Here is a 17,068-nt window from a genome sequence, read left to right as displayed (position 1 = left end):
CTAAGCATACATGTATTGCTAATTATTTAACTTCTAACATTTGCTCACTCAACACTTGGTCATTATTTGTGGACATCTGCTCATCCTTGGATAGAGATAAGTTTCGAAGGAGGACAGAGGGGAGTATCTTGATGCCTGCCTGTTGCATCCTAACCTACCCACAGAGCGAGGCGATCCAGCCTTCTCTGATGTTTGTTAAGTCTGTTTTTCTTTTGCTGAGGTCTCTTATCCAAACAGAATAGCCTTACAACATGCTTTCCAATCCATAATACCATACCCATACTATCTGCAACATCTAAAAACTATTGCAGTTTTGCAAGCAAGAATTAATCACTTAATTCAACAACTGTATTTCTAAAATATGCTACTAACATATCTGGTATTTCTACTTTTTCACATCAGCTATTTCTAAGGACAAGTTACAAAATACAAATACGTTGTGCTCTACTTCTTCAGATCAGTTCCCCCTTTTCAGTATCTAATGATACTGAACAACATTCCATTGCTACGCCCTCAACAAAGGAGGACACGGAGCTGTTGGAGCAAATCCGGGGAAGGGTCACAAAGATGTTCAGAGGGCTGGAACAGCTCCCCTGCAAGGACAGGCTGAGAGAGCTGGGGCTCTTCTGCCTGGACAAGAGAAGGCTCTGAGGGACTTGTAGCGGCCTGAACATGTCATGGTATCTTGAGATTGCCAGTGTTGAACAAAGCAAACAAAGTCAGCCTGATTCTCTTAAAATCAGATTCACTTGCGAGGCACAAAGTAATAAAAGCAGGATTTTGACTATCAAACTGAGTGAATATGACAGCAGTTGTCAGAGGAATGCACATGTCACACACAGAGATAAATCCGCCACAGCAAAACTAGCTCTACATTCCATACCAGCGCTACATTCTCACAGGAAGCTCTCTTCTTCTTTGGAGCAATGAAAAACTAAGGGATTTGAATAGAGGTCTCGAGTAGTTCACTCGGTACGTACACAGTCATGGAGGCAAATGTCCAAGTTCTCTTTTGGGGGAAGCTTGGCACTTTTTACCTCTGACTTCGCTCTAACCACAGCTTTGAGTAGTCTGCTTCTTTTTCACTGCTTGCCGAAGTACATGAAGTAGACGAACATCCTCTTCTTTCTTTTTTCTGCTGTTGCTGTTGGTGTTTCTTTCCCCCCACCTGATATGATATTGGCTTTGCCGATGCTCTTTTCCACTCTTTTGCTGTGTTTTTTTAGAATTAACATCTTCTCAGTTTCAAAAATGCAACTTTGGCACTGTTTTCCCATTTGCAATAATCCAGTGAAATTCCTGTTGCACTTTGATGAGAATAAGGCAATCCATATTGCATTGCTAAGAGAGAACAAAACATGCTTGCACTGAATATTAACTCAATTGCACTCGTTTGAACGAGCTACAGTGTGTGGTCCTTGATAAGGGAAACCAACCAAAGCTAACAATCGTACTGGCCCCTGGAGCACAAGCGCAGTGTAAGTTCACGTTTTCTGGACCCTGTATTGAAAATGATGCAGAACAAGGAGGCAAGCTGATTGAGGCAGGCTCACACAACCTGACCATTCCGGTATATCTAAGACACATTTCATCCAAATAAACTCTTGGATCCAGGGCAACGTCCATAGATTGAATCAAATTACCTTGGTGTATTTTCTTGGTAAAACGGGTGATGCTTGAGGATCTTACCTCAAGATATCTGTCACAGGTTGTATGGGAAATCGTCAAGCAATCCTTAAGAGACTTGACTGACTGAAGAGCCGGACAGAGGGGAAAGGGAACCAGCGGATTTAATGACGGATCACCATCCTTAAGGAAGACAATGTTCTCAATATCTGGTCTTGGGACTGCTCTTGTCCAGACATTTTTGCTAGCAACCTTGTAACGCTATTGAGATTTGGCAATGACAGAAAACTTAAGAGTGCCATTAAGGTAGGAAAAGTGCCAAACAGAACAAAGGATTTTACAGAGTGGTGCGCTAAGAACAAATGAGGATGAGTAGTAGGAAGGACTGTAGCACAAAGACATAGAGCAAGGACTTCTGTTACCACCTGGAAAGGAGAATTCATCAAAATATTGCCCATCAATGCAAAGTGTCTTGTGTTTGCTTGTTTGGTGCATTGTGAAGCTCTGTATACTTCTGATGGCAGTCTTCTTTGCTCTGGCAGTCACAGCTACAGCCTACCAACTCCTTTCTCTGTATACTTTATGGCCAAACAAATGTCATCTGTATGCAAATGCCTGAGCGTTTGCCATGTAGGTGGCTTGTGCCATCTAAAATGCCTTGTTCTCTAGTATCTCCTGCTTTGTCTTCCTTTACCAGTGCTGCGGCATTCTAACTCAGTCCCTCCTTCCTCTGTTCTTGTGTGCAGGGATCCTCCCGTAAGAGTTCCAACTCAGTCCGTACGAGAAATTTCCTCAGGTGTCTCTCTTCTCCCCAAACCTTTAGGGAGAAGAGAGTTTTTGCTGTGCTTTTGTGGCGTTGTTATTATTCATATTCATATTATGATCATTGTAAGAGTTAAATGTCAGCAGAGAAGATTTGGAGAATCATTCTCTCCCAGTTTTGAAATGCAAACCCCAAATCAAAGATCTTTCACTCTGAATTTCTGGGTCTCCAGGGTATAGGAAGAGATGTTTTTTTCCCCTTGAAATAAAAACCCATTTGTCTTACTCCGCATGGCACTCATGCCCAGGCACACAGCACTACTGAGCAAACAGGAGCTTTGCTTCATCTTTGCACTTCATCTCTGCAAGAAGTTAGGAGAACAATTACTTTCTTACTTCGTATCTGTCGAAGGCCCAGCAAAATGAGCAGATACACTGCTCAAAGCAACATATGTGTCTACCATGAAGCTAGTCTTACTTTGTACACAGAGGGAATAGTGCCCTTGATAGACCTTGAAGAGAAGCCTTGGGGTACTAACGAATGATGTATGCCAGTTTAAAGACTTCTTTATTTTCTTTAGTGGAACTGCATGCTGTTGCTGATCGTCTAGCCCTCCAATGGACCTGTATCCCCATGAAAGGCCTCTCACCCCTCCAGAGAATTAGCAGCACTTCCCCATTGACTACGGCCACCAAACGTGCTGAGGATGCACTCTTGCATCAGGCCAACCCTCTGATTTCTGTCTATTCTTGACACCACGAATCTCAGGGAAACAGCCTACACCACCATGGTTCTTCGCATGGGATGCAGCCTCCTTCAGCCCTGATCCAGCTGCTTCTACATGGGCTCCTCCAGGGGCAATTCCCATTTGGAGCTGGCTGGGGAAGGCTCTTCTCCCAAGCTCTCCTCATGCTGGTTTCACACCCAGCCCACTGCTACAGAAGCCTTGCACATAAGCTCAACACAGGAGGATACCAAGGGAACGGCTTTGTAATTGAAGCTTTAATCAATCATGTTTATGAGGAAAGAGGGAACTGCAAGGCTAGCAACACAGTTCTGCAAGCCTGCCCCATCCTGATTTTTTCTGCTGCTGTAAACATCTCAGAATCTGGATTCTCAGATTGAGTTGCTTGACAACGGACTAGCGGATGACTGTCATGTTCCAAAGAATGGAGGACTGCAACAGAAGGAAACAAAACAGGGGTGAAAAAAAACACCAACCTGCAGAGACCTGCCAGCATCCCCTTCATACCATGCCAGCCCCAGCCCCACCCATCACTTTTCCAGCCCAGGAGGAACACATGAAACCAAGGGTTCAGCTGGAAGCCACTGCTCGGGATCGCTCCATGTGCCCCAAGGATGCTCCTCTGCCCCTGCAACATTTCCTTGGAGCAGGCCAAGACACAGCTGCACACTGCTCAGGCTCTGTCCCCTGCCCCCAGCCCCAGCACACATAGCACTGTTCTCACTCACCACTGTAGATTTTCTTCCGCTTTCCCTCACTTGGGTTCCAATAGCGCCAACACCAAGCCTAGGTAGAGAGCTCCCATCAGATCCCCACTCCCCAACACACTCCCAGGAGCACAAACTGCAGTCCAGCAAACCCCGTTGCTTCTGGTCCTGCACCCCAGGCAGGGACGGTGCCTAAGGGAGGACCCAAGTGCGGTACCCATCGGGGCTGCTGGCATGGGCAGAGTGTACCTGGGGGCTGCATGGCTGTGCCTTGCTGCCAGGGCAGAGCCTGAAAGAAGGACCCAGGGCTTGGGCTCACCAATGAACTAGAGCCTCTTGTTGCACAGAAGCCTGAGAATTCTTCAGGTAAGGCACAGGAGGACAACAGTGGGAATGGCTTTGTAATTGAAGCTTCAGTCAGACTTATGACGAGAGGGAATTGCATGGCCAGCAACACAGTTCTGCAAGCCTGCCCCACCCTTTCTTTTTCTGCTGCTGTGAATTTCTCAGAATCTGGATTGTCAAAGTTGCCTCACAACGGACTAGCGGATGACTGTCATGTTCCAAAGAATGGAGCACTGCAACAGAAGGAAACAAAACAGGGGTGAAACCTGCAGAGACCTGCCAGCATTCCCTTCACACCATGCCAGCCCCAGCCCCACCCATCACTTTTCCAGCCCAGGAGGAACACATGAAACTAAGGGTTCAGCTGGAAGCCACTGCTCAGGATTGCTCCATCTGCCCCAAGGATGCTCCTCTGCCCCTGCAACATTTCCTTGGAGCAGGCTAAGGCACAGCTGCACACTGCTCAGGCTCTGTCCCCTGCCCCCAGCCCCAGCACACATAGCACTGTTCTCACTCACCACTGTAGATTTTCTTCCGCTTTCCCTCACTTGGGTTCCAGTAGCTCCACGCCAAGCCTAGGTAGAGAGCTCCCATCAGATCCCCACTCGCCAGCACACTCCCAGGAGCACAAACTGCAGTCCAGCAAACCCCGTTGCTTCTGGTCCTGCACCCCAGGCAGGGACGGTGCCTAAGGGAGGACCTGAGTGCGGTACCCATCGGGGCTGCTGGCATGGGCAGAGTGTACCTGGGGGCTGCATAGCTTGCCTTGCTGCCAGGGCAGGGCTCAAAGAGGGACCCAGGGCTTGGGCTCACCAATGAACAAGAGAGCCTCTTGTCGAATAGTAGCCTGAGGATCCTTCAGGTACAGCAGGCTCTGCCGTAGGTTTTTAGCCACCATCTGCCTTTTCTGCTCTAGCTGGAAAGGAACACAAAGGCAAAGAAATTTCCCAGCTGCAGGTGTGCCCCCCCCACACCAATTACCCTTTCCTCAACCAAGGGGCAGGGGTAGTGGAGTTGTCCTTACCAAGCACTCCGTGATCCCCACCACGTTCCTCCTCTCAGCCTGGTGCTCGAGCTTCTGCCACTTCAGGAACCTTGCACAAGCAACAAGGGCTTCCCTGGCAGCCTACAGAGCAACAGATGCTGGGAGATGGCACCACAGACACAGACCCCAAGAGCTGGAATGCTTGCTGCCCTCAGCCTCCAATCCCAGACTGCCCTTGAGGTGTCAGCACACTCTTGCCTGCATACTGGCCAGGTCTGAAATTCATACCTGTGCAACACTCGAGGTCTCATCGCTGTTCCGAAAGAGCAGAGGAAGCAGGCCCCGGCGTACTTTCTTCTTCATTTTTCCCTTTTGCCACCACACCACAGCCTCTATCACATCTTTGAAGAGGAGGATGGAAGACTCTCGTACTTCACCCGACACCTGAGGGAGGAGTACAGGAGAACCTCAGCAACTCTCTTTTGTTGCCCATGGTGAACATGAGAGCAGGTGCAGCTGATGCAAAGCGAGATGCTTCAGAGTCACGTTCTGCATGAACGTGCTGTGAATTCATGCAAATCAACGCAACACGTTTCCACACTGCCTGTGCCTCAGAGTGCTCCCGCAGCCACCCTACCACAACAAAGAAGAGCTTGGCAAGCACTGGCCAAGGAGGAGACAAGGCTGCCCCTTAGCACTGTCTCCAGAGCACACGCTGCCTGCTTAGCCTCCACCTCTTTGCTACGGCACCTGGGGAGAATGCCCGGTGCTGGGAGTAAAGGGGCAACTGGAGAGTCTGAAAGTAGCTCTTGGCAGCAGGTGCTTTGCACAGTGGACGGGCTGGGCCACAACACAGGGGCCTCACATCACCAAGAACAACCAAGCTGCCAGGGATGAGGCCTGCTGGGTTGCAGAGCCCAGAAGACGTCCCATGAGAGCCCAGAGGAGCAGAGAGAGAACGCATTCCAGCCAAGCACCCACTTGCAGGTCTCAGCCTCCCACAGCAGACTTACATGATTAAAAAGATACAGGAGCTTGCCAGCCAGCTCCAGAGCAATGGGACGCGCCTCCATCTTCCCCAGATGATTCATCACGTTTCTGAAGATAGTCAGCGCATTAAGAGTGATGTGCGCATTGCCAAACTGCAGGGTCTCCATGACGTCTGGCAGCAGGGCCCGTATTTCTCTAGCCTGTACAAAACACACAATTTCCTTTTCATCAGGAGGCCAATGGCCACCCTGGCCTAAAAGCCCTGATTTCAGAGCACCAGCCAGACACCTTGCCTACTGGCAGCTGCCACAGGAATGGCAGCATCAGACTCCGGGCAGGTGCTGGCCATGGGCGCACTGATACAGACATGGGGAGATAGGAGAAGGAAAGTCAGAGAGCATGGACTCCATGTCCCAGCTCACCTTCCCCCTTTTCCAACAGACCCCCAGGTAACCCATCTGGAAAGCTCCCCAGGCAGCCACCAGGCCCCACCATGGCCATCATTCGCACTCTTGAGTCTTGGGCAACGTCAAGGCACAACACTGCCCACTGCCCCAGCACCAGGCTGCCAACCGGGTTTTCATTTGACTAGGGCCTGCTCACCGTCTCAGGTCTCTCTGACAGAAGGACAAGGCCTCTGAGCACCAGCCAGAGTAGTGGCAAGCTTTTAATCTTCAGAAACATCTGGAAGAGGTCTGGGTTACATAACTCTTGCCGGATCTCTTCAGTGGGGCACATCACCTGAAACCAACACAGCAGTGAGAGCCAGACAGAGGCAGCAGGTCTCCCTGCACCCTGCAGCTTCTGGCTTCTCGTGCGCAGCCTGGCCTTTGGCAGCAGTGGTTTTGGAGGGCCCCGCAATGTCTCTGTGCCGCAGGCGTAGCACTACCCGAGATGACTTTTTGGCCTGCTACTTCGCCCCTCTGACCAGACACAGCCTCTTGCCCTCATGCCTCTGAGGAGCGACTGACCAGCAGGAGCTGGCACAAAAATGACACCAGGCATGGGTGGCCACAGGCACTTCAGCCATGGCCCTGACTCTTCCCCCACCCTTCCCCAGCTTCCATGTCTGGGAAGCAAGGCAGGGGGAGGCAGGGAGCTGGGGAAAGAGAGCCCCAGAGGAGAGCAAGGTGCCTTATCCAGTAACTCACAGTCAGGCGGAGGAGGCTAAAATCCACTGCAGTGATGTTAAAGATCATGCACAGCAGTTGGTCCTGAAGAACACTGCACAGTGCTTCCAAGAGCTTCTCTGAAGTCGCTGTTGGGGCAAGCATTCTCTTCCACATGTCCAGAGTAGTGCTGCAAATGAAGAGCAGTGCTATGTCAGCAGGGCTGCCTCAGTCACAGCGCCATGATCAGGCAGCCCTGGTAGCCCAAAGACTGTGCTGCAGCTCTGGCCCTGCCGTCTTGTGTCCTCTCAATGGGGGCTCTGCGCTGCCTTGGTTGGCGTTGGCTGCTGCAGCCCTGACTGGCCAACCAGTGCTGGAAAGCACAGCGGAATGAAGGGCCTGCTCCTCAGGGATGTCCTGCAGCTTTGCGTGGCTCTGGTAGCCAGAGCGTCTCTGAGCCCTGCTCCTTACAGGAAGAAGACCGCAGGGCTGTCAGGGCTGGTACCTGTCACTCTGAGGAAGGTGGATCAACACACTCATCAGCACATCTCTGGGAAAGAGGCTGGTCAGCATATCCAGCAATGAGAAGAGAGTCTGCTGAAGTGACGCAAGCCTTCTTCTCAGGTTTCTATGGATGGACTCAAGAATCTGTGGCACCTGTTGGGAGAACACAGGAAGAATATTGCTGCAACTGTACTACAGCCAGTTGCCCCGCTGCCAATGATACTACTGCTCCTGCCACTGTTCAGTGCTGGCTTAAAATGGCTTCAGGTGCCCAAGAGCTGTGGAGAGCAGGCCATATCATTAGCATGGCTGATGCAGAGGGAGATGCTTCAGAGGCATACTCTGCACCAATGTGTTGTGTGTTCACACAAAGGAATGCAACAACTTTCAATCACGGGTTGTCTGTGCCTCAGAGTGTTCTCCTCCCACCCAAAATGGTCAAAGCAGAGCTCCCCAGGCACTGGGACAAGGAGGAAACAGAACCAGTCCTCAGCAGTGCCACAGGGGCACACGCTGCCTGCTTAGCCTCCACCTCCCTGCTGCGGCACCTGGCGAGAATGCCTGGTGCTGGCAGCAAAGGGAGCAGTGGAGGGCCTGAAAGAAACCCTTGGCAGCAGATGCTCTGCTGTACAGAAGCTGAGCAGGTCCCCAGTACAGAGGCCTCACATCACTAAGAATAACCAAGCTGCTGGGGACAAGGCCTGCTTCTCCTGCCCCTCTGACCAGCCACAGCCTCTTGCTCCCATGCCTCTGAAAAGCAATTGACCTGCAGGAGCTGGCACAAAATTGGCACCAGATGTGGATGGCCACAGGCACTTCTCCTCTCCAGTCCTGCAGCCTCTTCAGCCTGTACAGAGGCAATGGCTCTCCCTGGTCCTCCATCCGTGACCTTTGACTCTACCCCTACCTTTCCCAGCTTCCCATTCTGGGGGGCAGCACAGGGGAAGCAGGGGGAAAAAGAGCCCTGAATGAAAGCACAGTGCATCGTCTGGTAACTCACAGTCAGGCGAAGGAGGTCCAACTCTTCTATGGGTATCCTGCACAGAACGTCCATCTTGAGCACAACGTATAGCACTTCTATGATTCTCTCTGATGACCACGTGGAGGAAAGCACACTCTTCCACATGACCAGAGTAGTGCTGCAAACGAAGAGCAATGTTCTATCAGGAGACTGATGGGAGCCCTGGGCTGTCTTGGCTGCTGCAGCCCTGACTGTCCAACCAGTGCTGGAAAGCACAGCGGAATGAAGGGCCTGCTCCTCAGGGATGTCCTGCAGGTTTGCGTGGCTCTGGTAGCCAGAGCATCACTAAGCCTTCAAAGGAAGAAGACCGCAGGGCTGTCAGGGCTGGTACCTGTCACTCTGTGGAAGGTGGATCAACACACTCGTCAGCACATCTCTGGGAAACCAGCTGACCAACGTATCCAACAATAACAAGAGAGTCTGCTGACATGATGCAGGCTTTGTTTTTAGGTTTCTATGGATGGACTCAAGAATCTGTGGCACCTGTTGGGAGAACACAGGAAGAATATTGCTGCAACTGTACTACAGCCAGTTGCCCCGCTGCCAATGATACTACTGCTCCTGCCACTGTTCAATGCTGGCTTAAAATGGTTTCAGGTGCCCAAGAGCTGTGGAGAGCAGGCCATATCATTAGCATGGCTGATGCAGAGGAAGATGCTTCAGAGGCATACTCTGCACCAATGTGTTGTGTGTTCACGCAAAGGAATGCAACAACTTTCAATCATGGGTTGTCTGTGCCTCAGAGTGTTCTCCTCCCACCCAAAATGGTCAAAGCAGAGCTCCCCAGGCACTGGGACAAGGAGGAAACAGAACCAGTCCTCAGCAGTGCCTCCGGGCACACGCTGCCTGCTTAGCCTCCACCTCCCTGCTGCGGCACCTGGCGAGAATGCCTGGTGCTGGCAGCAAAGGGAGCAGTGGAGGGCCTGAAAGAAACCCTTGGCAGCAGATGCTCTGCTGTACAGAAGCTGAGCAGGTCCCCAATACAGAGGCCTCACATCACTAAGAATAACCAAGCTGCTGGGGACAAGGCCTGCTTCTCCTGCCCCTCTGACCAGCCACAGCCTCTTGCTCCCATGCCTCTGAAAAGCAATTGACCTGCAGGAGCTGGCACAAAATTGGCACCAGACGTGGATGGCCACAGGCACTTCTCTCCAGTCCTGCAGCCTCTTCAGCCTGTACTTAGGCAATGGCTCTCCCTGGTCCCCCATCCGTGACCAGACTCTACCCTTACCTTTCCCAGCTTCCCATTCTGGGGGGCAAGGCAGGGGAAGCAGGGAACAGGCGAAAAAGAGCCCTGAATGAAAGCACAGTGCATTGTCTGGTAACTCACAGTCAGGCGAAGGAGGTCCAACTCTTCTATGGGTATCCCACAGATTTCTTCCTCTACGAGCACAGTGCACAGCTCTTCTAAGATGCTCTCTGATGACTGTGTGCAGTAAATAATATTCTTCCACATATCCATAGTGCTGCAAACGAAGAGGAATACTCTGTCAGCAGGGCTGCCTCAGCCACAGTGCCATGCCTCAGGCAGCCCTGGTAGGCCACAGGCTGTGCTCCTCGTGCTTTTGGAGGCCTCGGGGCCCAGACTGCGCAAGCAGGAGGTGCTGAGATGGCCTTCCCTGAGGGGCAAGGCAGAAGCCTGATGGGAGCCCTGAGCTGCCTTGGTCGGCATTGGCTGCTGCAGCCCTGGCTGGTCCACAGCGCTGGAAAGCACAGTGGAATGGAGGGCCTGATCCTCAGGGATGTCCTGCAGCTTTGTGTGGCTCTGGCAGCCAGAGTGTCTCTAAGCCCTGCTTTTCACATGAAGCGCACGGCGGGGCTGTCAGGGCTTGTACCTGTCATTCTGTGGAAGGTGGATCAACACACTCATCAGCACATCTCTGGGAAACTCGTAGGCCAGCACTTCAAGCACAGAGAAAAGAGTCTCTTGAATTGATGTGCTGTTGCTTTTCAGGTGTCTGTGGATGAACCTCACAATCACTGGTGCCTGTTGGGAGGACACAGGAGATTGCTGCTGCCACTCTACTGCAGCCATTTGTCCCGCTGCCCATGACATTACTGCCCTTCCCACTGCTCTTTGCTGGCTTAAAGTGCCTTCAGATGCCCGTGATCTACGGAGGGCTGGGCAGGGCTTGGTAATCTAGCCTTGGACTGCTTACATCCATCAGCCAGTCGCTAGGCTGACTCAGGACCATATCCAGTAGAATTTCGGACCACTCACTGTCCTCAACAGCGCAGTCTTCAGTGGTCTTTTCAAGGGCCATGAGGACGATGTCTGTCCTCTGAGAAGGTTGGAGGAGTTTTCCAAATGGCTACAGTAGGAACGAAAAAGAGAGGGAAGACGTGTCAAATTGAGTGAGAGAATGTGGTCTGGAGGGGAGAAGACCAGAGCAAATGGAAGGATGAAGGCCCTTATTTGGGGCAGAAACATGCTGAGGGATCCCAGCTGTGCCCAAGCTTGTCTTGCAGGTACCCCTGAGCTTCAGGCTGCTCTGAGATGCAGAGAAGGGGAGATATCCTGGCTGGAAGTTCCTGACTCCTTACCTGCTGACAGAAACAATAAAGCTTCGAGATCTGCTCCATGGCCCTCTCACGCACAGTTTTTGTCTGGGAGCTGGTATAGAGCAGCAGCACCTGTGAGGAGAGGAGCTGCTGGTTTGCTTGGGAGCTGCTGATGCTGCCTCCAGCAGAAGCAGCTCTGCTGAGCTCCCAACTGGAATCACAGCATCCATCCAGGCTTCCCCCTTGAACTAGAGCCCAGCCCTTCTCAGGCCTTCTACAGCCACTGAGGTCCCTTGCAGGCCCCTGCTGCTAACAATGTCATTCCTATGGAGAGAGCTCAAATTCTACCAAAGAGAGCTCTGGGGGTAGAGCTTTGCAATGCAATACAGACCTCCAAGATGTTCTGCAGCTTATCTCTGTTAGAGGTGTGATGGCTGACCAGCAGACTCTGCAGCATTTTCTCCATAGCACGCATGGTCTGTAAATAGAGCAGCAGGTTGTGAAAGTCTTTCAGAGGGCCCTCTCACCGCGAGGAAACTGCTGTGAGCCCCTTTGACTATCAAGGAAGGACATCCGCAGACTGACGCACAACCTGGGAGAGGCCCCATGGCAGCAAAGCTGCTGTGTGCAGACCAGGCTGTGAGTGCTGCGTGTTGCCAGGCCCACGCCAAGAGTGGAAGGGAAGCAGTGGGGGAAGCGAGGCCAATACCCAGCCTGCAAGGATCTTTAGTAATCTCTGCACGTGAATAATCCACAGGCATGAGCACTACAGTAGATCACCCAGTACATACTTGATTGTAAAGGCAGATGTTCAGGTCCTCTTTTGGAGGAAGGCAGAAGATGGCTTTGAAGCACGCATGTGAAAGACGTATTATTTCTTCCTCTGAAATTGCCTTCATTTCACTGGAAATAGAGAGACCTTGATGTTGGGAGCAGTGCTCTGATGTTGGTCTCCCTGTGGGCAAGGCTCCCTAGGAGGGATGTGGAGCCCAGCTGGGAGGCACCTCCTCCACAGGACTGGCCTGGGCTGGAGGACAGTCCTGATGCCTACTGCTCTGGGGCAAGAGCCAAGACCCTGCAGGGAGCTTCACGGCTTCCTCCAACCTCTGCAGAGGCCCATAGCAGGGCAGAGCTGAGGGCTACCCTGCTCACATAGGAATGCTTCCCAGCTAAGATCAGAGCCACCAGGACTGTGCCCTAGGGATGTGCGGGGAAAAACTGGGGCTGGGCTGGTACCTCAAGGCGGCGATTGCAAGCATGGCTTGGTACCGCACTGCTGTGCGCAGCTGGTCCATGGGCTCGTTTTCCAGCAGCTCCTGTAGAGTACAACCAGGATGAGACCTAACAGTCACCAGCACCAGCACCCAGCACCAGCAGATCTGGCTGCTGATCAGCAAGTGCCAGAGGAGACCAGTGCCTCCAGCCCAGTACCGGAACGCAAAGGCACCCTGCGTCCTACTGCTCAGATCTCAGCAGCACTCATAGTCCCCCTGCCCACCCCTGCCTCACAGGGTACCTGTCCCTGGGCAGCTCTGACCTCTCCCACAATCCCTTACGTTGTCCCCTCACCTTGACTTCCTCTGCCAAGTTCCTCTCACGGCAGAAAATAGCCAGGCTCTCACACAAGCCGTTCTTTTTGCTGATTCTGCAAATGCTGCAGATGCTTTCCAGAAACAACATCTTGAGCATCTCCTCCTGGCCACCACAGAGAGACAAGGAGAGAGCGTGAGCTGGGAGAGCTGGGTCCAGTAGTCCCAGAGCATTACAGGGTGTGGAGCAGTGTGGGATGCCTGGAGGACAGCAGCTCTGTCCAGCATGGTCCTCCTGCAGCCTGAATGCAGAGCCAGAGGGACCATACGGAGATGCAAATACAGCTGTTACCTTTTCTGTACTCCTGAGGAAGCGTTCTATGATATCTACGGCCTCCTTCTCCTCTGTCTCTTCATTCTCCTCCTCTGCATAGAGGGGAAGGCAGTCAGCATCTAACAAAGCAGAGTGAGCAGTGCTTTAGAGAGGGGACAAAGGCAGGCACGAGCAGAGGAAGGAGCTCTGCTCTCTCCAGGCTTGTGCCTGTTCGCCTGGCACAGTCTGCCCTTGACTGCCAGAACACACAGCCCTGGTGTCAAGCAGGGGGCACTTGGTGCCCCAGCCCACCCTGCTGGGGACCCTCTCTCACCACTATGCAGCGACTGCACCTCGGTCACCTCGTAGGGCTCCAGCGGAGGTCTACTCTCCTGGGGAGCCCCACTCTCTCCCCAGGCCACCCTGGGGCGGCTGGGAGGTCTCTCCTCCATCCTGTGGGATGAGGGCTGATGGTGGGAGACACGGGGCTGCCAGGGGTAGAGGGAAACAATGTGGGCTGCGCTCAGGGGCTCCTCGCCAGAATTGCGCACCCTGTCTCCTCGCTGTCCTGACGGACACTGCAGGTTCTCCAGTCAGCACCAGCTATCCCTGGATGTCACAGGGACAGGTCACAAAGGGCCCCACTGTGACCCGCTGCCCCGCCTGGGCGTGGCTGGCTCAGGCTCTACGGCTGAAATGGCATAGACCAAATTCCCCCAGCAGGAGAGATGTGTGGGCATGTTTTCCTAGAAAGCTTTGGAAATGGGCCCAAGAACAGCCATGCTGCCCAGGCTCTCGCGCTTTTTCTTCACAGTGGCACAGCCACAGTAGGACAGAGGAGGAAGATGAATACCTGCCATCAGCTCAGCAGCTGTTTTGCTCACAGGCTTGTGAGTTCCTAGGCATCCACTACTGAATCCTAAAAATATAAACAATGAGTTTCACATAGGAGATACGATCCTGTGCCCTTATTTCCGATTAGATGACAATATACTTTCAGATAATTGGTAACACTGCATCCCAATAAGGCGTTTCCCTGCACTTTATCAGAAGCAGCTGAAATTAAAGAAGCCGTTATGTTTTTAACAGTTTCTGAAAATAAGCTAGTTAAATAGTTTTAACTCAGCAATAAAGACATCATGTAAGTTATTAATTTTATGTTTTTTTTTTCTTCTCAAGACCGTCTTAAAAAAACAGATGAAGCAAGTAAAAGTCTGAGCTTCATGTATAAATATACTGCTAAAGATACTACAGGACCAAACCTTGATTTTAACCCACAAATTCTCCACCTGATCATGGCTCAGCTGTGTTCCTCAGACACAGCTCTTTACAATCTATCCACTTCCTAACATAAAGGCAACTCCCCCACCCCTCCTACCCTGTCTATCTCTTCCCCCAAAAGCCTGTAGCCCTCAATCACAGTAGTCCAAGCATGGGATTCATCCCACCATGTTTCCGTGATGCAATTAGGTCATACTTTCCCAATTGCGCCATGCTTTCTAGCTCCTCCTATTTATTTCCCATACTGCATACATTGGTATAGAGGCATTTCAGCTTAGCCACTGGCCTCATTGCCTTCTCGGAGGAGCCCTCCCTACTATCTCCAGGACAAGTCTAGGGTTTTCCCCTACCGCCTTCCAAGGCAAAAGCATTCCCAAATGCTTCTCTGTCACCCCCTTTCCCCATCTTATCTAGTTTAAAGCCCTGCTAACCAGCCCAGCTAGCTTGGTGCCAAGAATACCTGTGGCCCTTCTAGTCAATTGGCTCCTGTCTGCCATCAGCATTCCCCCTTTCTCAAGGCTGCATCCCAAACCATAGCACGACACCATTCATCAGCATGTCTGTCCTCCTCCCTTTGCGCGGATCCCAGTCACCAACTGAGAGGACAGAGGAGAATACAACTTGCGCTCCTGATCCCCTCAGCAGTCTTCCCAGAGCCCTGAAGTCCCTTTTGATCATTCGAGAAATTCTTCTGCCTACCTTTCATTTCCAGTGTGGAAAACTAGGAATGGATAATGGTCAAGGCTAAACCAGGCAAGGGATATTCCTAGCAACATCTCTCACCCAGGCTCCAGGGAGGCAAACACACCTCACTGTGGGATGGATCTGAGCGGCATATCGGGCCCTCGGTTCCCCTCAGGAGGGAGTCCCCTATGATGACAGCCCTTCATTTTTCTTGACTGATGTTGTAGCAAAACATCGGGAGCAGACTGACCAGTCTTGGGCAACCTCTCCTGTATGGACTGACTTTCACTGACATCCACATCCCCCAGTTCCTCCAGCTCCAGAGCCTCATACCTATTATGTAAGGGCACCTGGGAAGGTGGGACGGACTGAGAGGCAGTCTGCTTGTTGCCCACCAACAGGCACTGGTTTCCAACCTTCGCTGTCTCTGAGGTCACCCTTTCCCACGACTACAAAAGGCAGATGATCCCCCGCTGCCTGAGGAGCATCTCCCCCAACCCCTTCCTATAGGGATGGCAGAGTGCAACTCCACCAATCAATCCCCTTCCCACAAGTCCAGATGCTTCTCAGCCTTTCTACTTCCTCTAGTTCTACCATCAGGCTGAGCAGATCACCCACCTGCTCACACTACACGTAGGTGGTATCCCAGCTGCCCTCCTGCAGCAGGGACAGGGTCAGGCATTCTCTGCAGCCTAAGACCTGAACTGCAGCATGGACATTCGTATTTTCAGAGTCTCCACGTCCTTCTCAGCAGCAGCTTGCCACCGTGTGGAGATCATGGTTGCACTTCGGTGAGTCGACAGAGCAGCGACCTAAGTGACCTGTTGTTATGTGCTAAGTCCCCTCCTATGTACCAAAGTGCCTCGCCTCGCCTGCCTGCCTGCCTATTCGTCCTGCCTGCCTGTTGTGCTGCCGGGGGGAGGGGGTGCTGCCTCGCTCTTTTTCAGCTTCTTAGAGCTTCTTGGAACTCCTTAGGTGCATTTTTTTCTGCGATTTGGACCTTCAAAAACGGTCCTTCGTCGTAAGGCTACGCTACCAAACTAATCCGCTGCGGCTTTGCCCTGAAATGGCGCCCGCCATTTCAAAGTACTTTTAAAACTGCAGCCGACATTCCTCGCTCCTCCCACACGCGTCAGAGCCGCCATGCTGCTGGGGGCTGGGAGCTGCTGCCGGGGGCTGGGAGGCGCTACCTCGCTCTCCCTCAGCTGCTTAGAGCTTCTCGGAGTTTCTTAGAAGCGGCTTTTTGCCGCGGTTTGGACCTTGTAAGTACGGTCTTTCGTCGTAAGGGTTCTGCTACAAGGCTGATCCGCTCGGGGATTGCCCTGAAATGGCGGCTGCTTTGATTTTAACGTGATCAGAAGCAGAAGCGGCAAAAATATTTCAGTATGGGAAAACACAAATAAGTCTGCAGAAGTTATTTAGCTCTTTTTCCTAGCTGAAAATTTAGGTGTAATTAAAAGGTTATTGCAAGGCTGAATATATCACAGAATCACAGAATGGCCATGGTTGGAAGGGTCCCCAAGAATCATGAATCTCCAACCCCCCTGCCACAGGCAGGGCCACCAACCTCCCCATTTAATACCAGACCAGGCTGCCCAGGGCCCCATCCAGTCTGGCCTTGAACACCTCCATGGACGGAGCATCCACGACCTCTCTGGGCAGCCTGTTCCAGCACCTCACCACTCTCTCTGTAAAGAACTTCCTCCTGACATCCAACCTAAATCTTCCATCCCTCAACTTAAAACCGTTTCCCCATGTGCTGCCATCTACCTTTTCAAACTGTTGACTTCCCTCCTGTTTGTAGGCTCCCTTCAGGTACTGAAAGGCTGCAATGAGATCACCCCGCAGCCTTCTTTTCTCCAGGCTGAACAAGCCCAGCTCCCTCAGCCTGTCTTCATAGGGGATTCTACCTGCATTGATCATCTTTGTGGCCCTTCTCTGGATCCTCTCCAACAGTTCTCTGT

The 17,068-nt window shown here is 52.1% G+C and overlaps 1 protein-coding gene across 1 annotated transcript; it reads right to left on the bottom strand.

The window, feature by feature from the left end:
- Positions 1–3,663: 3,663 nt before the first annotated feature.
- Positions 3,664–15,929, bottom strand: LOC104915232 (uncharacterized). Its single transcript, XM_085213680.1, has 22 exons — positions 15,723–15,929; positions 13,993–14,058; positions 13,179–13,279; positions 12,867–12,992; positions 12,534–12,613; positions 12,089–12,200; positions 11,689–11,775; positions 11,340–11,429; positions 10,955–11,107; positions 10,631–10,782; positions 10,126–10,261; positions 9,127–9,278; positions 8,775–8,913; positions 7,776–7,927; positions 7,313–7,460; positions 6,765–6,902; positions 6,185–6,361; positions 5,460–5,615; positions 5,211–5,312; positions 5,000–5,102; positions 4,705–4,761; positions 3,664–4,419 (listed from the first exon to the last, which is right to left on the bottom strand). The coding sequence occupies exons 2-22, from the start codon at positions 13,997–13,999 to the stop codon at positions 4,265–4,267; spliced, it is 2,523 nt and encodes an 840-aa protein (XP_085069806.1). The 5' UTR covers positions 14,000–14,058; positions 15,723–15,929; the 3' UTR covers positions 3,664–4,264.
- Between the last annotated feature and the right edge of the window lie 1,139 nt (positions 15,930–17,068).

Source organism: Meleagris gallopavo, chromosome Z (genome assembly GCF_905368555.1).
Source record: "Meleagris gallopavo chromosome Z, MGAL_WU_HG_1.1, whole genome shotgun sequence".
In the NCBI taxonomy this organism is placed as follows: domain Eukaryota; kingdom Metazoa; phylum Chordata; class Aves; order Galliformes; family Phasianidae; genus Meleagris; species Meleagris gallopavo.
Note: the sequence above shows the minus strand (reverse complement) of the source record. Positions and strands in the feature narration are given on the sequence as shown.